The 27,856-nt window shown below is 36.5% G+C and overlaps 1 protein-coding gene across 1 annotated transcript in view; it reads right to left on the bottom strand.

Moving 5' to 3' along the window:
* Positions 1–10,833: 10,833 nt before the first annotated feature.
* Positions 10,834–27,856, bottom strand: part of LOC106069755 (C-C chemokine receptor type 5-like) — a 30,756-nt gene continuing 13,733 nt past the window's right edge. Inside the window, exons 2-4 of the mRNA XM_056013048.1 lie at positions 20,030–20,310; positions 17,539–17,685; positions 10,834–11,721 (exon numbers count right to left, since the gene is read on the bottom strand). Of these exons, the coding sequence (XP_055869023.1) occupies positions 11,264–11,721; positions 17,539–17,685; positions 20,030–20,310 (886 nt within the window). The 3' untranslated portion in view covers positions 10,834–11,263. The remainder of the gene's footprint in view (positions 11,722–17,538; positions 17,686–20,029; positions 20,311–27,856) is intronic.

The following is a 27,856-nucleotide window of genomic DNA, read 5'->3' as shown; positions in this document are numbered from 1 at the left end:
GTTTTTGTATTTGAAGATTATGGTTCAGTGTTTTATGAATAATTGTTACTTTACTATAGAGTCTTCTATCCTGAAAGCTTTCTAAATTAAGTGATTTTAAAAAAACACAACAAAAAACAAATCTATCTATGCTGAGGGATTCTGTCCTTACAACTATATCTCTCAATAATGTAGAAGTTACTTCTTTTATTCGATATCAAACAATATAATTATTTACCAATAATTAAGTGACTAATTGTGTTTTTTTTTAAATTTGATTCATGTTTTTTTAGCCACACTAAATAATTGTTTAAGGTTTCTTCTTGATCCAAGAATTGGTGTGAGAGAACTAACAAGTACAAATATCTAAGAGGACCGAACCCTACATATTAAGCCATATTTGTGAATAGTAAAGCATTAATTTCACTTGTTAGTATTAAACAAAATAATTAATTACTAATAATCAATTGACTAGTTATTGATTCATGTCTTGTCTATGCCATTGAATACTTGTGCAAAATTTCAACTTGATACGAAAATGAGTGTGGGAGAAATAACGTGTACACACTTTTTACCAGACGGAAAGACAGACAGAGTTGAATTAAGCTTTGTAATAAGTAAAAGTAAAGGTACACCTTCCAGACTTGCGATCTATATGGTCAGATAATACAATTATGAAGCTCATCTGTTTCTATGGACGCCAGTTAAACCGGGTGTCATGTGGCCAACACAACTACCAACCGCCTATACTTCCCAGACGTTTTAAAGTATTCCGAAATTCCAAAACCCAGTCTTCAAACATAAATAGTCTATATTTTCAACCATTGGTATCATTGAACATCAATACTGACCATTGGGAAGACATAGCTCTAGACCGCACCAAATGGAGAGAGACAGTGACCAAGAAAGCTATCGATAGCGAAAGAACATGGGCCTCAGCCCTGGAAGAAAAACGGACAATGCGAAAAATGGCCAGCTCCTCTACCACCGAAGCAAAAGCCACCTTAACATGCGATATTTGTGGACGGGAGTGTCTCTCCAAAATAGGGCGCCACAGCCACAAGAGGAAGTGTGCGAGATGAACCATAGTCGTTCTACGACTGAAGGAGGCCAATGAATGAATGATATCATTGGCGTATCCAGGGTTTTTTCATTGGGGAGGGGGGCGCAAGTTTTTTTCTGCTTTACTTTTGCACACACACATACACAAACGATATTATATATATATATATATATATATATATATATATATATATATATATATATATATATATATATATATATATATATATATATATATATATATATTACAGCTTGTCGGGTGATTATTTTTGCGGTGATCTTTGACCCACGATTAAATAGGGATGGAGTAACAACTTAAAACCAGTATTCTGTTGCTCAACTTCACATAACCAAACATTTGTCCTGCTTCCTTCGGCTTGGGAATCAACAAAGCTCAGGCTATTAAAACAACTAAAATGAAAAAATCAATAATCTGATCCCATTAAAATAATTTCACTACATCTTCTGACTTTAACAGGAGGGAAAAAACAAAACACTTTCTTCGTGGGTCTTCATTTGTAACTTGTAGCATACAGTTTTAGTATTTGGCCTCTCTCTGGTAGAGTAGAACCAGTGCTGGATCTATTTATAATTTTTATAAGCTATATACAAAAGTCACCAATGTCTTAGGGCTCCCCAAAAAATTATCAATTTGATCTATATATTTATATATACTAGCTAATACCCATGCTACGCTACGGTTTAAATATCTGGTTAAAAAAAAAAGTAAAAGTCCCCTCTTCAGACCTTGCGATCTATGGGGCGGATGATGTAAAGTCCATGTTTCTGGCGCATATGTTTATTTTGCCTGAAACGCCCTTGAACACCTTTAAATCCATCGACAAAACGGCCCGCATTACAAAGATACCCCACGGCTAACACAATTTTCTAGCCCTCAAATTCTACAAGTCCCCTTTATTTTTTCTCTTGCTTCCTTCAATCGAACGGCCCGCAAACCCATAGAGTACGCACAAACACTTCTTTGGTCCATCAGTTAGTGTCTTCTTATCTAACTGCATTATAATTCCCCCCAAACACACTATTTTTAATGAAACGCCCCTCCTCCAACAAGACATGTTTTTGGCCCTTGTATATTCAGTGGAACAGTCAGTATTACAATAATCTCTCTATTCGCAGGTTAGTCCGCTCTTTACATATTTATTTTTCTTTTGTCAGTCATAGATCTAGATCTAGAGAGGCACCTTATTCAGAATAATCCATCTTTATATCCCCACTGTTAAGCTAGAAAACGCTACACTTAATAACTATAAACAACGCCAACACTATAACGCCAGATTCATCAGTCCATTTATTTACACAGCCTCACAGTACGAGATTACACACAACACTATGATATGAACTTTCTTACCAAGGGGGGATCACTCTACATACTAATAACAAACACATACACATAAAACACAATGTCAACACCCACACCCCACCCCAAACACGCACACACACTCACACTTTTAATAGGCCCATATATTCAGTGTGACTTTTTAAAAAACATTTAATTTTCTGCTTTACAATAGAGGACTTCTTGTAGATTTAGAACTAGACGTTTTAAAATTGTTCTACACACACACACACACACACACACACACACACACACATACATACGCTTTCATACAGATGTAAAAACACATTTGATAATCAGAATGATCGAAGGATAATCCCTCACAGTCACTCTGGCGATTATTTACAGCTAAGTCTAAGACTAAGACTGCTTTATTGATCCTTACGGAAATTTGTTGTGATTACAAGGACTCTTTTCTCATATAGAGACAACACAACAGAGACATATACACAAATAGATCAGACACAACATATAGAGGAGTATTACATTCAAGATCTAGATTTGTGAATAAATATACAAACAAAAGAGATGGAGTGACCTCTCCACTGCTGGGGGAAAGCCTGGGCGGTAAATTTGCGAGTGCTGGGCTGCCCACAAGTCAGCACACGCCTCTCTTTCATACTGACCGGGTCCAAAGGGATGGCAAGCCACCACGATTTGGGGACAGGTGGCTGCAGGAGTTTGCCAGAGAGCAGTAGTCTTACTACTGTCCCCCCGCCTACGGGGCTCCAGGACCGGATTTTCTTAGCCTTAGACCTTACAGGGACACACACACAAGGCAGTGCGGCTATTGACCTATAGCTGGGGTTTGGTTTGTGGGCAGCAGGGCGTATCCGCACGCCGACGGGCCATGCCTGCCTCACATCTCAGCGAAACCTCCTCCGATACCCTTGCAGTTTAGCCTGAGGCTTGGTAGCCTCAGTTTCCATCTGTCACCACGAGGAGGTACTGCCAGGACATCCGCTCTGTTATCAGCAGCAGACGCCTTGGCTGGCTTGGCCACGTTCGTAGAATGCCAGTAGGTCGACTTCCACAAGACATTCTGTATGGCGATCTAATAGAAGGCAGGAGAGCCGTTGGTCGCCCACTTTTACGGTATACGGATGTATGCAGACGCGACATGAAGCTCTTCAAAATCGACACTAGAGACTGGGAAAAAGTGGCATTGGATAGATCCACATGGAGAGAGAGCATAAAGGAAGGGTCACAGATTGCAGATGTCATACACAACAGAAGCAGAAAGAAGGGTGAAAATGCAACGTCGCCTGGTGATCACATATGCCCAAAATGCCATCGCAGCTGTGTATCAAGGATCGGTCTCTTTAGTCACACCAGAAGTTGCAAAGGGAAAAGATCGACGTAAAATGCCACAGATACAAAGAAAAGTAACGAAAGAAAGTTTTTATAAGTGCTTCAGCGAAAGGAATTATTGTTTTGTACTTAAGACATAAAAATTTCGGCTTTCAAATACATAGTTAGTAAAAATTACGAATTAAAAATTTTGACAAATTTAACCGTTTTCGATTTTGAAAATAGCTTCGATGTCCTAGGCATATGGGAAGTAAGAACAGGTTAAATGTCCATATTTTATCGTCCACGACAAGTGGGAGAATTGGCGATTATGAGTGAAGGAATGAATGAGTGGTCAGGACCAAGAATTTTGTATTGCACACTTATAAATATTTAAAAAAATTTCACCGACCTTCTCGCAAAATTTAATCTAGATCTTCTATTTGTCTGTCACGGAACTATTTAGAGTTAAGTCACTCTAGTAAGCCGCAGCAAATATATACTGAATGGGTGCACTCTAAGGATCTGGATACGCCTCTATGCATTATTTTGCCCATTATTTTAAAATGGTAAATTGTTCTCGTTGTATAGTACCAAATGTCAATGTTTAAAGGTTCTACGCCTCTGTGAGCATTTATTTGTCAGCTAGGACATGTCTTAGCATGTACTTTGTCAGCTAGGACATGTCTCAGCATGCACTTTGTCAGCTAGGACATGTCTTAGCATGTACTTTGTCAGCTAGGACATGTCTTAGCATGCACTTTGTCAGCTAGGACATGTCTTAGCATGTACTTTGTCAGAAATCTGATGTCTTTTTTTTTTTTGGACGGCTAATTACTTTTCTGGCTTATCCGAATATCAAGATCTAATTTAGTCTAATCCTAAACTCAATATTTCATCGTCAGGTCAAAGGCTAGACCAAATGACGGACACCAACGTGGTTTGTTGCTATGACGACAGAAAAACAACCAAATAAAAAAACAAAAACAGGCCAATAACGAGAAAATGAAAAGAAACTTGTGTTATAGCTAATCATTTCGATTATCAATTAGATCATTGACTGGCAAACATTTTATGCGGGCCAAATACTAAAAGGAGAAATTTTTGGCGGGCCATAATAAAAAAACAAAACAAAACAAAACTGTAACACATTAAAGTTAATGCGAAGTATGAAAGCTAAGAGTTGGACTGGTGGTCAGAGGAAACTTTTCATATGTGGTGGTGCACTTACGGTTAGTTGCAGTTTAATCAATGACAACCTTACGGAGTAATATATTTAATATTAGAGTTTTATTTAAGCTTTAGGCCTTGCTTCATAACTTCAGTTCACAATTAGCTTTCTTTTGTCATAAGTCATGAATGTATAAAGAGTGTCACTGTGTTTAAGAACTGACAAGAAATGTGCCTATATACATGGCCCCAGGTTACATTGCAAATAGGACACGGCCAGTCTTTAAGATTTATGAAATGGTTACATCCACGCCCAGTTATCAACAGTGACTTGTCTGAATAACTAGGAACGAACAACGAAACTGATTACTGCTCTTGTTCAAGTTTCAAATAATCTGAATTTATTTTAAACTATTTTTATTGTTAAAATATGTGGCGGGCCTGATTGAACCTTTCTGTAAGCCGGATTTGGCCCGCGGGCTGTAATGTGCCCATCACTGGATTAGATAATCAAACTAAACAAAACAACTACGAAATGATATCAATGACAGTATTTTAATAGCAGGACACCTCAGTCCTCATTTGGCCGTTTGTTGTGTGATTGCCCGTGCGAGCGCGTGTGTGTATGTTTGTGTGTGATACCCTTCGATATTAATAACTTTAGATGAGAAATGTTTCATTTCGGAAAAAAATAGAACAACTATGAAAGTGTTTTGTGTTATCTTTAAAGTGTTCTTTCTTCTATAAGACTAGAGTCGCTAGACTGCTGTATTTATAACTCATTTTTTTATTCTCATTAGGCAATTAGATCTAGTTATACTTCAACACGATTTAAGATGAATATTATCATTATACATTAATTTTTAGATTGATAGTTTTACTCACTAGACTAACCTAGACATTGTCTTCACAGCAGTTTAAGTAATATCACATGCCACTGGTGTACTTTCTCTGGCACAGGATAACAAGAGCGTGAAGCGGCCAACATTTATCATCATCTCTGTCTGCGGTCCCGTCTGGTGCATAAGCCACCAACCAGCTTCCTCCAGGCGTCTCAGTTCTGGGCGAGTCTCTCCAACTGTCCCCACGTCTTGCCCATCTGCCTAGCGTCTGCTTCTGCCATGTATTCCTGGGCCGTCCCCTCTTCCTCTTGGATGCAGGCTTTCGAAGATTGTGACCTACTCGTATCCAGCGCCTTTGAAGGAAATCTACTTCAATGGGCTGCTGCTTTATTCTTTGCCAAAGTTCTTCTTTCTAGATCTTGTCTGGCCAGTGAGTCATAAGAGTCTCCTGGTTTTCGCTCCATAAAAGAGTATTTGCTTAACAATGATTTGAAAAGCCTGATCTAGGTGGTGTTGCTTATTTCCCTGAATCCCCAGGTGCACATCAGGTGAATAACGGCTGCTCGAGCTTGACCAGTGCGAGTTCTAACATCTTCATCTGTCACTCTCCATGGTGTTGTCTATGATGCCTCCTAGATAGGTGAAGCTTTTTCGCCTTTTTTTGTATCACGACACCCGGTCTTCAATGGAAGTGCTAGCCTATAAATGAAGTCTTATTATTAGAGATATATTTTTATTAACTTTATCATGTAAAATCCTAAATGGAAACAAAATAACCTCTAGTGTAAACATCTGATTTTAATATATACGTAACTATCTTTAGAATAAACGTCAATAATTTATAAGATAACAAGATTACAAAGAGAGTTTGTGTTACACAAACTCAGAGGCGGCCCCCGTCGAAGTCGGATCCCTGTCGGATCTGCATATTCGCAAATAATATTCAAGAGGTGATTTAATTTTGATGTAAAATGTTTTACACGTTTCGGATGTTCCTTCAGAGTTGAAGATAATTACTTCCTAGTCCAAACCTCCCGCAGGACGACGGGGGATGGGAGCGGGCAGGGTTTGAACCCTGGGCCATCCATAAATCTGAACGACAGTCCAGCGCGCAAACCGCACGACCAGGCAGCCATCCGATGGTCAAAAGTAATAATGTTTCAAAGATTCATTTGCCGTAAATTTAAATTTAATAAAAAAAATAGTAGATTAGTTTTAATATATTAAAACATTACAATATTGATCAAAACGTTTGGAAATGAAAATCTACACTTTTTTTTACACTTTAAGTTTAGAAATTGAAATTCTACATCTTAATCTAGTCTATTTTAGTCTAAACTAGATCTAGAAATTCTAGATCTAGACTCTAAAATAATTTTAATTAGAATATAAATCCAGATCTAGATATACTGTAATAAAAATCTAGATCTAGTTTAAAAAATCTAGATTAGATCTAAATCAAGATATCATTCCTTTTTTAAACGCGAGTCACATAACGAGGCTTAATAAACATTACTATACCGAGTTCTTTTTTCATTTCATTTGAAGAATTAATTCCATATAACGTCAGAGGGAAAAAAAAACACTACGTCACACGGCCTAGCTAGACTAAAAATCGCCTTCATCTATAAGAGCCATTTATCGAGTGTTCATAGACTTTGGTGCACCGAGTGCGTTCTTTAAGCATTTCATTTAAAGAATTCATTCCATATGACGTCAAAGGAAAAAAAACACTACGTCACACGGCCTAGCTAGAATAAAAATCGCCTTCATCATTACGAGCCTTTTATCGAGTGTTCATATACATTGGTGCACCGAGTGCGTTCTTTTAGCATTTCATTTAAAGAATTCATTCCATATGACGTCAAAGGAAAAAAAAACACTACGTCACAAGGCCTAGCTAGACTAAAAATCACCTTTATCAACACGAGCCATTTCTCGAGTGTTCATAGACATTGGTGCACCGAGTGCGTTCTTTTAGCATTTCATTTAAAGAATTCATTCCATGTGACGTCAAAGGAAAAAAAAAACACTACGTCACACGGCTTAGTTAGACTAAAATATGTTTTCATTAATACAAGCAATTTTTTCGAGGGTTAATAGACATTGGTGCACCGAGTGCGTTCTTTTAACATTACATTTAAAAAGTCCATTCATATGACGTCAAAGAAAAAAAATTCCATTACCTCACAATAGGCTAGTACCGGTACCATAAAAAAAATGTCTTTATTTACACGAGATATTTAACGAGGGTTCATAGACATTGGTGCACTGAGTTCTAATAGATATTATTTAAAAAGGATCAAAGCCACATTGTTTTTGCGTTTTGTCTGTCAGTCGGTCTGTCCGTTATCTTGATATAAAAAAAACAACTAAAAGTTATTAAAAATTGATTAACCTTTATTTTACGTTTCAAAACATCGCAATAATTTTTAGGTATGAACACAATTGAAAAGTTTATATAATAGATTGTTCCGGATGTTTGTATAAATAGTAAAAGAAAAAGAGAATTTCAGATAAATGTAATACCGTTAATTAAATTTTTTGGATGGTCTCGTATAAAAATTAGATGTACTACAGCCACGTGGAGAGATTTTCATACCTTACTTTGGTGTTCGGATTCTGTTTTCCTTAAAAATCGGAACATAATATTAACGATAATTAGATTTTTTAATGTCTTAGGTAGAAAGTTAAATGTACTGTAAGAGAGTAGTGAGTTAAAATATTTTTCATAAAAATCCGTAAAAACATTATTTCGTAAATGAGAAGATTATTTGTTTATTAATTAGAAGAGGGAGTTCAAACAATTATTTGGCGTTAGTAGATTTTTAAATAAATTCGGAAATTTCTGGCGACGATTTGTAAGAAACAAAATCCGTAACTTTCTTTATCGATTACAAAACTTCTATGTTATGTTTTACAAGAAAATTAAATGTATAAAAAGTAATTTTCAGTAATCAATTCTAGTAAATTATTTTTTTTAAAAGCCTTATGCGATTTCAAACAATCATTAGGCATAATTCATGTTTTATAAAACAATATCCGGAACATTTTTACACTTAATGAAATATAAGTCAGTATAGAGATTATGATTTAGCATTAATATGCTATTTACATAAAAAACGGAACAACATATTATTGATAATGTGTTTTTGCAACGTTTAAGCATGGAAATTGAATGTAATATAAGTTAGAAGAGCAAACAAACATTTGTTGGCATTGATTAGTTTTGCACAAAAAAATCCGGAACAATCAATTTTAGATACTTAAAACTATTGAGATGTTATGGGAGGAACATTAAAGGGTAAATCAGATTTTCAATAGCTTTTAGAGTTCTAGTTTTTTAAATCTAATCGTGACGGACAGACCAACCAACAGACAAAACGCACAAAAATAAGCTTCTTTTATTCGGATGGGGGCACTAAACAAAAAATAAATAAAATCTGATTTTTAAAAAAAGTTTAAGGAATTGGTTTAGCACCTGATCATGTTGCGACGTTACGCTACTGCACGAAAATCGCTGCATTAAAAAGTCCATTTAAAAAAATGTGCGTGATATTTACATACAAAGTGCATTATTAGCCTTTATAGCCTTTATAAACAAACAGAAATGTTTTCTTTTAATTTTAGCAGCTAGTTGACCAGAAAAAACGTCTTTAACTATTATTTGTATTTGTTGTAAACATTTCCTGTACATTTTAAAAATATATTTGACTTAGTGATACTGAAAATACACAAAAATTGTCCATCTTTGTTAGCATATTGTAACATTGCCTCCCTTACATTTACGTAATTGTTTTAGAATTGGTGTATTTTTATGAAAAAATCGCTTGCATAATTAATTTTATAAATTAAACGGTTTGCTTTTAGAAAACCAAAAGTAGCCGTTGCACCTAAACTTTTCAAGCCGGATTTAATGATGAAATAATATTTTTCATATCTCTTCTAGTTTTCGAGATCTGAGTGTGACAGACGGACAGACGGACAGACGGACAGACGGACATTTTGCACAAACCTAATAGCGGCTTTTTCCCCTTACGGGGGCCGCTAAAAATAAAAAAAAGTTTAGTTTTAGAAACACTTAGTAGCTTCCCTTGATTGTTTCAATAGTCTTCCCCTGAGTTAGTCACCATTGTCAAATAATTAACAGTTGATATATTGAGACTATCTTGTAAGATCTGGGTTTTTTTTTTATCCGTACATCCTGTCAGTACTGGGATACATCCACCCTGTCAGTACTGTGATACATCCTGTCAGTAATGTGATACATCCTGTCAGTACTCATTGTTTGATGGCATCTTTAAAGGTTAGTTTGCATTTGTCCCGGTCGCATACCATTAACAGCTGACATTGATTAATACAACTTCAATCTAGTCTCGTTGTTAGTGTAGCCTTGACCTATGTCACGTGACTTGTGTCACTTCACTTATGTGATGGCACTTATTTCACGTTTAATGAAGTTTTTCTTCTGGGTAACAAAAAAGTACACACACACACACAAAACTAATTCTATGTATGTGCACGCGTGTGAGTGTGAGTTTAGAAGTTAACGTTCAATCTGTACATTGTATCTCTATAATGAAAAACAAAGGTAAAGGTTAACTATTTCATCCTGGCCCCTTGATTTAGATTTGAAGCCATTTTTTACAACCACAAGACACGACAGATGGATGGAAAGATGGATGTGTCTGGTCGGAGCGAAACCGAGATTTCCGAGTGTAATGGAGCTCCGCAGTGAACAGAACCATCCTTAAATCAAACTGGGATTGAAATAGTTTACTCTCGCTAAACGAAAAGTAAATGTTTTCTTTATCACTATGGTGGTATGGCAGAGCTTCAATGTCAATGTAGCTGCATTTATTTGTAGGTACAAGTTTATGTAATTATTCAAGTGTCTGCTGAAATCCATCTTTTCAAATTAATATCGGTTGAGTTTAGTTCATAACGTTGAATGTTTTAAAGTTGGGTTACAGAGTAAGTTGTGATTCTAGAGACTTGTGCACTATAGCCGCAGGTGCCAAATTAAATCCTGGTGTGTATGATTTGGTTGATTCAGTTCATCCTACTTTTTCATATCCACGAAGAATGATATAGAATTTACAGTTCAAGAGTCATGACCGTATATACCAATTCACTCACTGAAACTTTAGTGGTGAGGGTATTCTAACAATGAGTGCGATCAAACCTCAGGATCCGGCTCGGTCAAAAGCCATCGGAACTAATGTCCATTGACAAGTCAGGACATTTCTTTGAGGGATGTTCGGCCATCTTGTCTGTTTATTATCTTTTCTACAATTTGAAGTGTAAATGTCATTTATATATCCAATCCATTTTAATTAAAATGGATATGGCTATGGCCTCTTTCAGTCGTGAAGCAACTATTTATCATCTCATAGAAATGAGTTGAATTTCTTAGGCATTAGCAATGTCGCCCACACAGTAGTTCCTCCTTCTTCAAGAATCGGACGTATCCAAAAGAACGGCGAATGCTGATACAATGGATATATAGTGCTGGATATAATGCAAATAACATTTACATCTTGTTTGTACAGCAACTTGTAAATCAAACCTCGCTTTTTTGTTCAACATCATCAGAACTCTGAAGAAGATGGCGGCTTAATGAAGTTTGAGGCTTATCCAACAAAGGCAAACTATTAACATTAGTCTCCTGCGAGCGGTGCAGGCTTTTCTGTGCTGGTCTGAGGCAGGACGTTTCCCGACAGATGCACGAGCTGGCGTGCTTCTTCCAGAGCTTCCTGAAGCACTTCCCGGAAGCCACGTAGATGAGGAAGTTGGTGGAGAAGTTGGTGTAGTAGAGGAGCTCGAAGTAGCCCTGGAGCCGCACCGTGGACAGATACATGTGCATGTCTTCGCTCAGGAAGTTCTCGATGAGGAGGCGGAGTCTGATGGTGTGGCTTGGCGTGTGCAGCACGATGAAGGTGAGGGTCACAGCCAGGAGCATCGCCGTCACATGATTGTAAGGTGTGGAAACGCCGCTTCGACCGGCTTGACCTCGAGAGCCTAAAAGAAAAAAAAGCATATTTTTCAATTAGTTATGTTGTTTTATCTTTAAAAAATGTACAGTTAGAAATCTATAACTTTTTTGTTGTATTTTTAAATAAATAGAAAATCTATTTACAACAAAAAAAAATATTAAATGTAATTTTCAAATTTCTAAAAATGTATCGCATTTATTTTGAGACGACTTTCCCTTTTCAAATGGTCTTCTAAATATCTAGATTTCGGTTTTACTGTGATCATTTTACCAACGTGTAATATAGTTCGCTTCAGTACAGTCATGTTTGGAGTATTTAAGACTTGTCAAAAAAGTTCCCTTCTGTTCATCCCACTAACACAAAAGATAAAATTCTGACCCCCTCCCAAACCCCCGAAGGACATGAAAAAGTAAAAAGAAACCAGAAATTACTGGACCATTTGACGTCATGATGATGATGGACAACGCCTGTAAAATTTCCATAGTAACCTATTCACACAAGGAGTCAAAGATTTTTAACAAAACAGTATTGAGAAAAGAAAAGCGTCAAAATAAAAAGTTTGCAGCTGAGCATTTCCAGCTTAGGGCTCAATGGCCAGAAAGACAACAGTAGCCTCCCCCCCTCCCCCCAATGAATGACAGGAAAATGACAATTATTTAGAGTAACAATAAAACTACAACAAATATTTTCACCGTGGTAAACCAGTAAACACTTACATTACTTAAAATGTCTGGGTATTGTAGCTAATGGAAGATTAACATGGAATCTCCATATTGATAAAATAATTTAGAAATTAAACAAAGCATTAGGGTTTACTAGGAGAATTATAAAAATGAATTTCCATTTAACTTGGGATAAACCAATATTTTAATATGCGTCCTCTGTTTTAGACCCTCAACTTAAGAAAACAAAGAAACTAAAACAATACGCAAAATAGAGTCGTGAGATTATCTTTAAAAAATGAATATTCACATATAAATTATTATTATGTAAAATCATTTAAAATGAGAAACACTTTAGAACAGAAGACTAAAAAAAAAAGTCAAGTAGCAATGATACATGGCTTCAAATTGGTTATTCACCTTTGTCCATCATAGGAAATACTAATATCACATAAGCATTAGTCTAGAAATATTAATTAACAAGTGAAATGAGAGATTCACTTCGAAAGTACATAAGTAATTCAGCCAAACCTATGCATTCCACGTGGCTACGCAGCCCCAGTTGCGACCTAGATATTTTGCAACAACCTACGCAGTCATTACCATTGTCTGTGTTATTTGTCTTTTCAAAGTCTAAAATGCTATGTAAATGCTGTTTAAAACTTGATCTAATCTAGGTATAGACTAGTTGAGTTTAAATCTTAAAAATAAATTTTCTAAGATTTCTCCAATGAAAGAAAATAAAAATAATGAAATAGGATTTATTAGCTTCAAATGTATTAATACAGTTTTTATTAGAGTCTATGGTAGAATTAGATTTACTAGATATATGACCTCCATGAGTTTCTTTTCGCGGTTATTGATAATCTTTGGCCTAGAAATACAGAGTATATAGGCATGTGTGCAAAATCTTCTTTCTTACCTTCAAGTTTAGAAATTTAAGTCAAAAAATATTTTTTTACATACATATATATTTCTACTTTATAAAATATGCCCCATGGAATTTCCAGATTTTTTTGTGACTGCTTTTAGGCAATGCTAAATAATGTCTATTTTGAGGTGGAGGGCTGGGTTACCACGTCCGCAATGGCGCTTCAATACCCACGAGTCTGTAATGATATTACAATAAATACAAATAAGAAAACGATAACGACACATGTAAGAGCTTATTGTCAGGGGGTTTTAACTCATGTCCTGTTTTAGCCCAGTGACACAATGGCCATTCACTGGCTCACATATAACTCGTTTTTGAAATAATACGTTGTGTCGAATTTGGACAAATCCTTGTCAATTCATCTTAAGACATCGAGTCAGACCGAGAAAGCGGATTAGAATGCTATCTGAAATGAACATTGATTAAACCAGAAATGATAAATACAAACTATATGAATAAAAAAATAAATAAATAATCAATTTCTATTTATAAAGTTGATGACGTAATCTCTGGGGGATAATGACGAAATTAATTTAAAAAAATGAAACTAAGCATTAAGGTTTATTAAATTATTTTTTTCCGAATCAAACAAGAACATCAAACTAAAATGCTATTTACACACCAAAATTAAGATGTACATTCTCTGTTGGGGATCCCTCAACTCAGGAATACATAAAGGAACCGAAATATATGTTAGAGTTGTGAGATTTATAATATTTATAAGGATTTAAAATATTTTTTTTTCTAAATATTTCCCTCCATCCAAGAGGAATGTGCAAGGAAATAGTAGGGTTTGTAATATTCAAATACTCCGAAACCTAAACTGGTCCTCTTCCCAGACAGGTAAAAAGGCAGGTTTCAATATTGTCAGAAAAATTCACACGAAATATAGCAGAAATGAATGGAGAAAGCAGGTTGACGGATCTTGTGTGATGCCCCAACGGTCTAGCAGACCAAGAGATAGGTGAAGGTGAAGTTATATGTGAACCTGGCCAAACTGATGTCATATAATGATTAACTAATTGATCTAATTGTTTTGTATAGGGTCAATCTCTTCTTCAAAGACTCAAGAAAAGTAAAAAATTTTTAGTTCAGTGTTACGTAGTAATTGTATCGCAATGCAGATCAAGCGATAATATGAAAAACTACTTATTAATTGTTTATTTAAATTATGTTTCAATTTTATGCATACGAAATATTTTTTTTATCTTCAAAAAAGTTATCATTTTTTTTGTAATTATAGTGGTTAGTATGACAGAACTTACTTAACTTACCAATACGATTGTAAACAAAAAAATTTTTGGTATAAAATCTAAAATCATTTGCATAAATGTGTTAAAAATGTGATGAATGTTTATTCCCTTACTAAAAGCCTCCTCTGTTTGTTACTATTACTAGTGAATAGTTGTACAAATTGTGTAATTTATGAAAAAACTGATAGCATAGTTGATTTAAACAAATAAATTTTTCGCTTTCATCGCTAAAAAGTTATGGCTGAATGGTAAAACTCGGGTTCGAATCTCGATGAAGACTGTGAACCTTACGAGGGAAGCTGTTCTATTTGGCTGGCAGTATTAAACATTTCTTTGGGCTTGAGCTAGCCCGCAGGCCTTAGTTTTCCCATTACTAGTCTATTACAAAGAAATCCCAGAAAAATATCCTGTACATACAAGTAATCCTAATCCAAAATTATACGTTAAAATACTCAAACATTTTGCTCACGAAACGGGAAGTCAAGCAATTTATTGCTAATGAGAAAATGTCAATAATAAATCGAAATCTAGGTTTTAAGATAAACCGCAATTAATCATTACTGAACAAACTAAGCCTTCCTCTAATGGCTTCAAGGCGTCGCGTTTATACCAATTAGATTGTCTGAAAAGCTTATTGGCCAAGGTCTTTTCCGTCATTATAAATCTCTTCTAGACAACTCTATATAAAATGGGATAATTAGTCACAAAAGACAGGAAAGAAAAAAGAGAATGAGAGAAAAAAGATAGATAAATAGACAGACAGACAGACAGACAGACAGACAGACAGACAGATAGATAGATAGATAGATAGATAGATAGATAAATAGATAGATAGATAGATAGATAGATAGATAGATAGTACTTAGTAAAAAAGAATTGCATAACAAGTATTGTCTTTATAAAGTTTGCTACATGACGGTTAGTTGTAGGTAGTTCAGGCAGTCGTGTTAGCTTTGGTGGTTTTAGTTGTGTTTGTAAGTGTGTCTGAGGTTGTTGTGGCAGTCGTGTTAGCTTTGGTGGTTTTAGTTGTGTTTGTAAATGTGTCTGAGGTTGTTGTGGCGTTATGTTAGCTTTGGTGGTTTTAGTTGCGTTAGTAAGTGTGTCTGGGGTTGTTGTGGCAGTCGTGTTAGCTTTGGTGGTCTTAGTTGTGTTTGTAAGTGTGTCTGAGGTTGTTGTGGCAGTCGTGTTAGCTTTGGTGGTCTTAGTTGTGTTTGTAAGTGCGTCTGAGGTTGTTGTGGCAGTCGTGTTAGCTTTGGTGGTCTTAGTTGTGTTTGTAAGTGTGTCTGAGGTTGTTGTGGCAGTCGTGTTAGCTTTGGTGGTTTTAGTTGTATTTGTAAGTGTGTCTGAGGTTGTTGCAAGAATTTATGGTGGCTGTATTCTCGTGCTTGTAGCTGTAGCAGTTGTGATGGTTTTGACTTTGTGGTGTTTTGTTTGTAGTTAAGTTAGTTTGCGGTAGTTGTTTTGTTGGTAATACCTTGACAGTGAGAGAGTTAAACTGTTAGAATTTTAAAAAATACCCTTTCAATTCAAATGTAAAAGCGAAATATTACCCCGATTCGAAAGCTCCCGGTATTCTAGGAATAGAAGAGACAAAATATATGACACTAACATGGGCTAAACAAGATCCTTCTTGTGCCTATTGTTGATTCATTTGAGTGTATTTCACTATTACATTGTTTGTCTTGTTTTTGCTAAGGCCTTCTAATTCTTTTCATTTCTCATGGTTGTCTCCCTTAGATAATCCCAGATTATGTTCTTAACAATGTGCCGGCTACAGTAAGGTCTTGTAATGGGTAGCCAAAGCACAATCTACTTTACATCAGGGATCCCCAGCCTTTTACATACTCGCGGCCAAAATAAATCCCACCATTTGCATCCACACTTACAAATAATGTGTTAAAAATGTTAAAGTTATACCAAATTCTTGTTAGAAACCCATTTTGCTTGTATTATTTTGTGAGTAATTGTGTAGAACGATAGTAATCAACTTTTGTTTATGGAAAAAGTACTTGGTAAATAGTGTGGTCATCCATAACGGTTGTTTTCGGAGATTTGCGGGCAACGCAGAGACCAAGTATCTGCATGTGTGTGTATCACATGAAATTTCTCCAGCAGTTATTTAAAAAAAAAGGTTTTATAAAGCTCAACTATCATGCTTGCAGCATCCTCAGAGCGCTATGGTTCAATCTCATTTGTGAACCAGTTGGGGGGGGGGGGGTAACTGGGAGAAGGCTTTCCGTGCTGTATTTAAGCGCTCAGTAAACACAACCCTGCTCGAGTCGTGTTTCCAACGTCGAGCCCCCTTGATAGGCAGCTAAGCTAAGCCCAAGCGTACTTAGCCTCTCGGCCACACATCCCAAGTCTTTCAGTTCTACTAGGTGTCCTTCAGGCACTTCGAACAGATAGGCTACTTGATACAACGGTTTCAGAAAAGACAATTTCATTTTAAACATCATGAAAATCAAAATACATGTGTTTTTTTTCCACCTATCCCCCTGAATTGATTTCACAAAGCATATGGGCATGTCTCTAACAATCAATTCAAAGACATGAACAGAACTACTAGATTGCTTAAATAGCAGTGATTCTCTTTGGAATGGCAGATTTAAAGATAAATGCGCGCTGGACTGTCGTTCGGATTTATCGATGGTCGAGGGTTCAAATCCTGCCCGCTCCCATCCCCCGTCGTCCTGCGGGAGGTTTGGACTAGGAAGTAAACTATCTTCAACTCTGAAGGAACATCCGAAACATGTAAAACAAAACATTTTACAACAGGCATATTAATATGAACACTTCCGGTGACTTAATCGACTTTCCTTAACATAGTTGCAATTTTCTAAAAACCAGTTGAAAGAAATGAAAAAAAAAACCTACTAGATTAACTTTGATCGTGTAAAAAGTAGTGCTCATCTTTACAATTGCAGATAAACGGACGATGGAGATACCAGACAAAGGATTCAAGGCCAATAGTATGACCACTTCCGGTAACTTACTTGACTGTCTCAAACGTCGATTTCTGCTCCTCGCAAGAAGAAGAGCTCGGAAAATTCCAACCATCCACGTGATATTAAGCAAGAGAGGTAAAACCAATGTCAAGGCCGTGTCAACGTAGGTCAGAATCTTAATGTACTCTGCATATTCTGTTTAAAAAAATAAAAAAAAGCAAAAACATTTTAAAAAAAAAGATACATAAAGAAATAACTTGAATCCAAGGTCAAAATAAACAAAAAAACAGGGAAATACATAAATGAGAAAAATACCAGTGGCGTCGCCAGGGTTGGTGTCACTCAGTGCGTATAGCTAATTGTATTCATCATTGCCAAAATGAGCTTATTTCCATGAAAATGTGTCACTGTTTTTTGACGTTCTTCAAACATTTACTAGAATCTAATTAACTTCATTGATTTATTTCTAGACAATTGTAACATGAGAGCCGAGTGGTCTTTTTTAAATAGCGTTCTTTTAAACTTCTTTTAGTGTTAATCCTTAATGCGGTCCTAACCCCCTCGGGACGCCACTAGAAAATACCCTACTCCCCCAGTGAATTTGGGAATTTGGTGCCCCGAGGCTTGGCCTCTTAAGGGGGCCCCTGTATTTTGACATTCGACAACATGACAAGATATAATGTACTTTTAAATAGGCCTATCCAAGTCTAATGTGTGGGATTATGGGATACATGCCAAATGGTCACTAATTGAATAGCAAGATAACTGGGCATTGGCTGAATATTTAATGTAAAAAAAATTTGGACACTCATTTGCCTTCCCCCCTCAAGTGGTGGCACGGGGGTATTTTTAAATTTGGACTCCCCCTCCCCCACCATATCTACGCCACTGCTATTCCCCTATAAACATATAAGAATGTACGAAGAAAAAGAAGTTAATATTAAAACCTATATTTATGGAAAAGAAAAAAAAAGGTTAATAAAGTAACTATAGGCCTACATATGAACGTTATTATGTTATTATTTATTCTTATGTTTTGATTTTGTTTCTATGTTGTTGTTTTTTTTTAAATATCTTAGGTAAAAGACAGACAGGAGGGAAGGAAGAATCGGGCGATGGTGGGGTGGGGGGGGGGGAGAGGGAGGGCTGAGAGACGAAATGGTCGATGCCAGTTCTTAAAATGGCGCCACACGTTTCAATGAATACCGCTCACAAAATCTTGTGTCTAAGTCTGTGTGAGTAATGTGTTGGGTGGGGGGGGGGAGGGGGCTTAAACTATTTTTATTAAAAAACATGCACACTTTTAAAATACTTTCTTTATTTCTATTTTGATTTTCTGCCCCTTATTTGTTAGACAAGATTGTGTGGCGGGGGGACAAAGTATATTTCAAAGTATATTTCAAAGTATATTTCAAAGTATATTTCAAAGTATATTTCAAAGTATATTTCAAAGTATATTTCAAAGTATATTTCAAAAGTATATTTCAAAGTATATTTCAAAGTATATTTCAAAGTATATTTCAAAGTATATTTCAAAGTATATTTCAAAGTATATTTCAAAGTATATTTCAAAAGTATATTTCAAAGTATATTTCAAAGTATATTTCAAAAGTATATTTCAAAGTATATTTCAAAGTATATTTCAAAGTATATTTCAAAGTATATTTCAAAGTATATTTCAAAGTATATGAAAATAATAATAGAGTCGAAAATCATGTCCGCATAGTTTGGCTTACATCAGTGGTTCCCAAACCTTTTTTGTCTCGTAGACCCCTTGCCATGTTTTCTGGTTTTCCCTAGACCCCCGTGCACATCTCATAGACCCCCAATTCCCTTTTTAACTTTCGTAGACCCCTTGGAAGTCTTCGTAGACACTTGGGGGTCTATATAGACCACTTTGGGAATCACTGGTTTACACTGAGCACATTCTTCTCTAACATTTCGGGAACACATAAATACGCACGAGTTACACGCACGTGTAAACAGAACGACAACTGATACAGTCAATAATTTTCATAAGGTAAAGATTATTTCTTATTGGTCCAATCAAATGGAAATTCAGTTTGACTACAATTGACCACCTCAGCGTAACTACTGTAACAATAACAATATAGATGCAAAGACAAACAACATTCACACACGAAACACATGCACACTCACAACCAGCGCTTTTATGAATTAGACTTATTTGTACTTCTCGATGACGACAGATGACCTTGTATTCCTCTGACTAGGTCACAAAAGCTAATCATTGGAATATTCCCAGAATGTGATTTTTAAAACCATAAATACAATAATAGAATTTAGTATTTCAAGTTACTGTCTTTTTTTTTTTACAGTTTTAATATCGTATCTACAATTGGTTGGTCGTTGTGCTGGCCACATGACACCCTTGTTAACCGTGAGCCACAGAAACAGATGACTTTTACATCATCTGCCCTATAGACCACAAGGTCTGAAAGGGGAACTTTACTTTTTTTTTATCTACAATTGGCATCTATTTTTTTGTGTTGTTTCTATTAGTTTGTTACTTACGTACCTGTCATAGTGAGGCACAGGTAACCACGTGGTATCTCTTGACTATAGGTTGTCCAGAGCGGGAAGTTGTAGCATACCACACCGATCACCACGATGGTTAAAAGTACCCCGCGCGCCCTCTTGAGGGTGCAAAACGTCGGTACCATCTTAGGGTGACAGATCCGGATGTAGTTCTCTAGCGTTACCATGACAACCAGCCAGACGGACAAAAAGCTGCAAAAGTAGGTCAAGAACACGCCGGTCTGGCAGACGAAAGGGGCATGGAACCAAGGTACTTCCATTCTAAAACAGAAAAACAAAAAGTGGAACGTAATTAATTGACTCCTGTGACGCTGGTGTTGGGTAGTGAATACAATTGTGTAGTTCTAAACACTACGTTTAGTGAATACAATTGTGTAGTTCTAAACACTACGTTTAGTGAATTCAATTGTGTAGTTCTAAACACTACGTTTAGTGAATACAATTGTGTAGTTCTAAACACTACGTTCAGTGACACATCTAAACATAGCCGGGGAATAAAAGCATGAGTAAAGATCTTCTTATACAAGTGAAAATTGTTATTGTCACAAAGATTATTATAGCTTTTATATAGCGCTACTTTCATGCTTATAGCATGCTCCGAGCGCTTTGGTCCAATCTCTTGTGGACCAGTGGGGGGGAAGGGGTATCTAGGAGTTGGTTTTCCTTGCTGCCTTTAGGCGCTCAGTAAACACAACTCTGCTCGAGTCGGGTGTCGAACCTCGAACCCCCTTCTAGCGCACTTAGCCTCTCGACCACGCTTCCCAGATGAACTAATACATTTAGTACACACAATGTAAATATAGAAGTGAAGCTCGGTGCTGAAACAAATGATGATACATACTTATATTAAATATAAAACTAATGGACCTCATTCACCAATCGTAAACAAACAACATTTAGTCACATGATCTTATTGATAAAACAACGGAAAAAAACTGTCACGTGACAGCCATCGTGTATTACAAATTAGATCGTAAATTATATAGAAGAGATAGAGCACCACGTGGCTAAATGTTGTTTGTTTAAGATTGGTGAATGAGGTCCATTGGTTCACTTAATTTCTCCTCCCACTTCCGAAATTTTTGTTTAGAGCTTTGAATTATAGTTCTGTAACAAAACAAAGCTACAAACAGGCCTGTTGAACAAATTGTATCTCTTACAAATGAGCTTATTTTAAAATTATTATTTTTCGAATATATATTTTTGTTTTCGGCGGCGATCCTGAAAGCCTTAATCTAAATTTTGCAGTATATTATCTCTTCAATGTATTTGCAATGTAGTAAGGGCCTATAAGTTCATATTAGAAAATTTTTGAATTAAAACATTATTCAAAAAGTTATTGAAAAGTAGATATTTTCTGAGCGTTTAACCACCTACTTAAATCTACTACAAGAGGTCTCGCTTGACATGAAGATAATATTACGATAAATGCGCCTAATAAAGATATACTTACGTTACTTGTTCCTCGATCGTCAGTCACACTGTAAGATCGGCCCTTGACCCCATGTTACGTAATTTTAATTAATGTGACCTTTTTTAATGGGATGAATAATGAGCTGTATCATATATATATATATCAGGAGAATGAGTATCAGCAGTGAAGAATGCTAAAAAAAAAAGGTTTGGCGAACCCCACTGGGGGTCTGGGGGAGCTTTCAGCGCTCCCCAAAACATCTAACTATTGTTTTTGTTTTGCCCAAGATGTAGAAACACTGTAGATGTCAGTGAAGAACGCTGTGAAGAATGCAAGAAGAAGCTTGGCGTCGGGGCTACGCCCCTATCCCCACTGGAGGAGCTTACAGCGCTCCCCCAAATCCCCTAACTGTCAAGAGAAAGGCCACCAACATGACTGTTTTAATTTATGTTTTTTTGGCCGAAAATTGAGAAACACCTTTTTATTATCCTCACACACACATATATATATATATATATATATATATATATATATATATATATATATATATATATATATATATAGAGAGAGAGAGAGAGAGAGAGAGAGAGAGTTAGGGTTTGGAAAAAAATCGCCCCCCCCCTCCAAAGTTCTTGATTCGCTAGTGGTTACACGTTTAATAGTCTGTTCTTTTTTTGTGACCTAATGTTTACTAATGCTGAAAAAGCAACTTCTCATAAATATGAAGTTGGAAAAGACAAGATGTTTTTCAGATACCAGAGAGTTAAAATGCGTGACGATTCTAACCTTTTTAAACTACACAAATGAAACTTATATTTTGAGATGTCTAAAGCATGTGTTTTAACTTCGCCCAGATTTTCCTCATATCTTATATAATACAGACGTTACTTCAAAAAAGAAGACGATTACGTCCTACACGCCATGCATTTAGTCATGCATGTTAACCAATGACCTCTTTCAGATGATTAATGTATGCCTGACCCGTGGTCATTATTGACAATACCCAACCGCTTTCACTTTCATACAACAAAAGATAAACATTAGCTTTGAGATTAGTCACGGAGGAACTTCTTCTTCTTCGTTCTCACTGTTATGTTGTAGTGTTCAGATGACTAGACCAATACATGAGATGAACTGCGCAGTGGTTTCCAAATCAGGGAGCTCTCCATATAGAGGAACTAAAAGGAGACTATTTAAATTTTAGCCTTCAGTAGGCATTCAGCTCGATATCTTAGGTTTATAGCAGAGCTCAACATTACTTGGCAACATGCTCCATTTGAGTCTCAAAACACTGAGACAGGATGTCTTTCAAATATAAACTGACACTCCAGGGTGTCTATTTATACGTAGCCACTATTTCACTTCGACTTTTTTTTTGTTGAAGAAAGTGAGATTTTTGTTTTCAAGTCTGAAAAATACTTACGTAGTTGAAGAGCGAGCCCGACATTGTCACAGCCAAATGAATACAAGGGAGAGCACTAATATCCCTATTGTCATTATTAATATCAATATCAATATTAAGGTATTAGTGCCATGTAAAGTTTGACCAGTGCATATTGACTATTGTCAATATTAAGGTTTAGCTGTAAAGTGCTTTCATACGAGTAAATCATGTGGTGTGCACTGCGCGCCTCTGTTGCGTAATTGGTGTAATGTGTTTATGTACGAATGGCTCACAGTTCTTTGGGTGGATATCTTATTGCATAATCACGTTATCTCGACTTACTTTTTATAAAGAAGATAATCACGCATGTAGCCAGGATTTTTTTCGGGGGGCGGGGGTATTTGGGGGGGATGTTTTTGCTAGGGCAAGTGATGGTTTAGTATTAAAATTTCACCTAAACTAAACAAAATTAAAGCAAAAGATCAGTCACTAAACTCCTACCCCCCCTCGGGGGGGGGATTTCGTTTCGGTGGGCGGGGAGGGGGGTTGAACCCCAACCCCCCCTGGCTACGCCCATGTTAAATCAAGTCAATGGTGTTTCCATGGGCAATCCAGACATCTTGCGAATGAATTCACTGGTTTCATCTGGTTAAACCAGGCTGCTTACCTCATGATCAAGCCTCGCGTGTTTAATGTTACTTTGTTTCTGAGGTTAATGTCTTTGATTAAGATTTTTTCCCCTCGTGCATGAGTTAACACCCTTTATAGAGTTTTTTTCTTATATAGTTTAACTGTGTGTGCAGAGTTTTAATTAAAACCCATTTGTAGCACCTATACTTGAGGTTAATTTAAAATTCTACACTGTTTTAACTCTTTCTCTCCTAACTGACGATCCCAACGTTGATTCCATCAGAATGTGGTAAATAATTACGGAGAGAAAGAGTTAAATGGTCTGGGTTTTTATAATAGTCTGCTTCTTGTTGGTGAATGGTAGTTACATTTTATAAGAGTGACTGCCTGGTCGTGAGGTATGCACACGGGACTGATGTTCGGACTTTTCGCTGTTCTAGGATTCTTACCCTGCCCCCGTCGTCCTACGAGAAGTTTGGACTAGGAAGTAGATTATCTTCAACTCTGGAGGAACATCCGGGACATGTAAAATTTTTCTTTTCAACAAAACCTTCTCAAGTTGGGATTCGAATTCAACCACATGTTAGGTGGCCAAGCCGTGACCAAGAGGTTTTGGCCTCTCAGCCACACATCCCCACAAATTGTGTCCCCCCCAGAAAGAAGATTCATTGTAAAATACTTGGCGACAACTCTTCACATCAATACACAGATTATATCATACAACTTCCTTATGTCTGGGGACACAACAAACCTTTTCTGTCCAGTCTCTAATTCTATCAGTCAGTGGATGATGTTTGGTCTATTCAATTAGGTATCTCTTCTTTAAAGCGACCTTTCTTCGCCCTAAGGCTTCTCCGTGTTTGATACGATGCGTCTGCATTCTTTTAGTTTCAGTAGATGAGATTTAAACATTTTATCAAAAGAGTTCTTATAATTTTTTTCTTTTTTTTGCTTACTGAAAGCAACAGAATATTTTGTAATTTAAAGATATAAAACTTCTGTTATGAAGTCTAACAATTACAAACAGTGGCCCAACCAGGGGAGAGTTGGTGGAGCAGTAGCGTTGCACAGGATCGGGGGGGGGGCGCCAAAATGGGTACGGAAACTCAACTTAAAATATCATTTATGGTTTATTTCTGTTTGTTAACTTTGTTAACATTTTGTGTAAGTTTTGTTTATGCTTACTTGTACTGTTGACGGTCCCTGACTTGTAGCACCAAACTGCTGGTAGACAAATCAACTGATGTAGGCGAATTCTATTTTTAACTCTTAAACATTGTAACAACTTCTGTAATTATATTTAACTAAACTATAATATAATTTTTATTACAATATAGACTAATTCAACTTGAGGAGATGAAATGAATTAAACTGATATTTAAACAATGGGAACACGTCTTTGCACTCTGTCATCCCGGAGTCGCCTGACTTACGTAACACAGCTTACGGTAGTGCCGTTTATTTTGCGTAATTCTACAAGACTAACATTAAATTAATGCTCTCTCTCTCTCTCTCTCTCTCTCTCTCTCTCTCTCTCCAACTAACAATACATACACCCTTTCCATATCACATTGGAAACACAAACACACACACACACTCCAACTGGGGACTTCTTGTTATCACGACTTTGTTCTGGATAAAGCTTTGTATTGACAACACAATCACATGACATACGCCGATTCAGATTTGCCTTTAAATCTCATCCAGCTCACTGCTAGGATCCACGGAAGAAACGCAGCGTTGGACATAATTCTATTAAAGGTGAATGCCTTCAAGTTCAAATCAACAGAATAATCCAAAATGTGAATCACAATGATAACTTGGCTGACATAAAATACTGTAGTTGAAGTATAACATTATAGAGAAACATATACTCAATCAATGAAGTAACGTCTGTATTATATAAGATAAGATAAGATAAGATAAGAAGAATAATGGCCACTTGAAACAATGACCAAACCAACCTTAACTATGACCAACTGACCTCAGGCGATAGATAATTTCACATTCATATAGTAGTAATAGTATCGAATATAGATCTTTTTATATAGATTTGTCGTCATTAATAGAATCATCTTAAAGCATCTACCATGACCCTACCTCATGTTAATGAAAACTAGTTCATCTGGAACGGTCTGTCTGCCCCATAGTTCCACCCACATGTCACGTGACTTGATATTACGGACAGTTGACTTCCTACTGGTCAGTCGAGTGCGATTGCCAAGTGTGTCAATATACACTCACTTTTGTGACTAGTTTGGTCATTCTCTTCTGATTGACACACTGGAGTGTTAAACTTGGTCATTATAGATTATGTACACTCTTGGGTAATGGGAAGGCTGCGCTAATAAACCTTGCTGCCCCCAGCGACGGGCAACCTCCATTGAATAAAAATGTGAATGTCTTTTTATGTGACAATCGGGTGTTTGGAAATAATGATAAACTCTTCCCGATTTTATAACATTTTGTTTTCTTTGTCAAAAGTGTGCCGAGCTAACTTTCAAAATGAAAGTAATTAAAACAGGGAACATTTGTAAAAAAGTTGAAAAGAAAAATCCATTTCTCTTTCAATTAAGCTGACGGTGGCCGATGTTTCCTCATTCTGTATCTGTCTCTTGTAATGTTTCACTGTTGCAAGGAGTCTTTCCAGTCAGCGTGCACTATTTAAGTTCTGCTCTTACATTCCTGCTCATTTCTACATAAGAAATTGCTTAACATGTACACGAGGGTCTATTTATTTATTCAACCATGGAACTATACCATGGGCGTAGCCAGGTGGGGGGTTTCGGGTTCAACCCCCCCCCCCCCCGAAACGAAATCCCCCCCTTTGGGGGGAGATCGGAATTTAGTGACAGATTTTTTGCTTTGATTTTGTTTATTTTAGGGGAGATTTTAATATTAAACCATCACTTGCCCCAGCGCAGCCAAGGGGAGATTTGAGATTAAAACCTCCTACCTCCTAAATTACACACAGCTTGCCACCCAATGCACCGAACGGCGCGGGAGGATTTAAGTCCTAAGTAAGCAAGAATAGCAGATTAGATTTTTGAACTAAAACTTTTTAATAGCGAATAATGCACTGTAGATACCTCAGAATATCCATTTTTTGGGGCTTAAACTACCGGAAATAGTGTTTGGCGTCGGGGCGATGGGGGGGGGGGAGCTCACAGCTCACGTTTTAAAAACAACACTATTATATTCAGCCAATGATTTGATCTAATTTCAAACGACGAAGGGGGATGTTGACTAGATGTAGTTAGTGAGCAATTCAAATCTGGTTATCTAAGCTTGGAGCTTGCTTTAGAATTGGACAAATCAATATGGCGAGATGTCGACTTTAGACTTTGTTTTTTCACACGTCATTTCCTTCTCTTGTTAATTCGTACTTTCATTCATTGTCTTCCTCTTGCCGAATCAAAGTTTGTGTGTATGTCTCTTCTCTTGATAAATGTTTCACTTTATTGCTCCTGTGCTCATTATTTGTACATCACAATCTTTTTCTGTCTTACAAGTACTTTTTATTTCTCTCACAATCTTTCTCTTTGTAATACTTTTGTTTTTCTAACAATCTTTCTCTCTTTATAATATTTTGTTTTTCTAACAATCTTTCTCTCTTAATAATACTTTGGTTTTTAACGATCTTTCTCTCTTGTCAATTCTTAGTGCCCTACAGAAGATCTGTATACCTCTCTGCCCATCGTATTTGTTTCTATCCTATGGAATCCAATGTCTAGTGTGTATTAATTGTCCTAGCTGGCTAAAGAAATAACGCTGATGACTTTAAAGGATTTAAAGGACTACCTGTTAAACGGAATTAAAGTGAGACAAGCTTTCAACTTGTTTAGAGAGTAAAAGAAAAGGGCAATACATAATTTCAAATAGGAAGTCCAGCGCTCTTTCTTCTTTCCTCTTGACCTCATCTTTCATCTACCCTTCACTCTTTCCTTAGCAATATCATTTTTTAAAAGAACCGGAACCGGAAGTTTGGACAAAACAAATTCAGATTTAAATTAGTGTTTCTATACTCAGAACCATAAGATAATATAAGATGAGATTGATCTCTTACATTTCACTCATCTTGACACTATATTTTCAGTATAACTTGCAATTTGTGAAGTGGTGGTTGAGAGGCAGAGCCCTCCTGAACAGAGTTGTCTTGGGTTCGAATCGAGTACTGGGAATTTGAATTTCGAAATTATTTAGGATGCTGCCAACTGTAATGGGTGCCTTAGATTAGTTAGGGGAATTAAAGGCGGTTGGTGTTACGCTGGCCACATGGCACCCTGGTTAACTGTCGGCCAAAGAGACTTACTTAAGGCTTGAAATGTCATGTACTAACGAGGGTAATAAAAAAAACTAAGTACAGTAAGTCATTAAAA

This window comes from Biomphalaria glabrata, chromosome 15, assembly GCF_947242115.1.
Source record: "Biomphalaria glabrata chromosome 15, xgBioGlab47.1, whole genome shotgun sequence".
Taxonomy (NCBI): Eukaryota; Metazoa; Mollusca; class Gastropoda; family Planorbidae; genus Biomphalaria; species Biomphalaria glabrata.
Note: the sequence above shows the minus strand (reverse complement) of the source record. Positions and strands in the feature narration are given on the sequence as shown.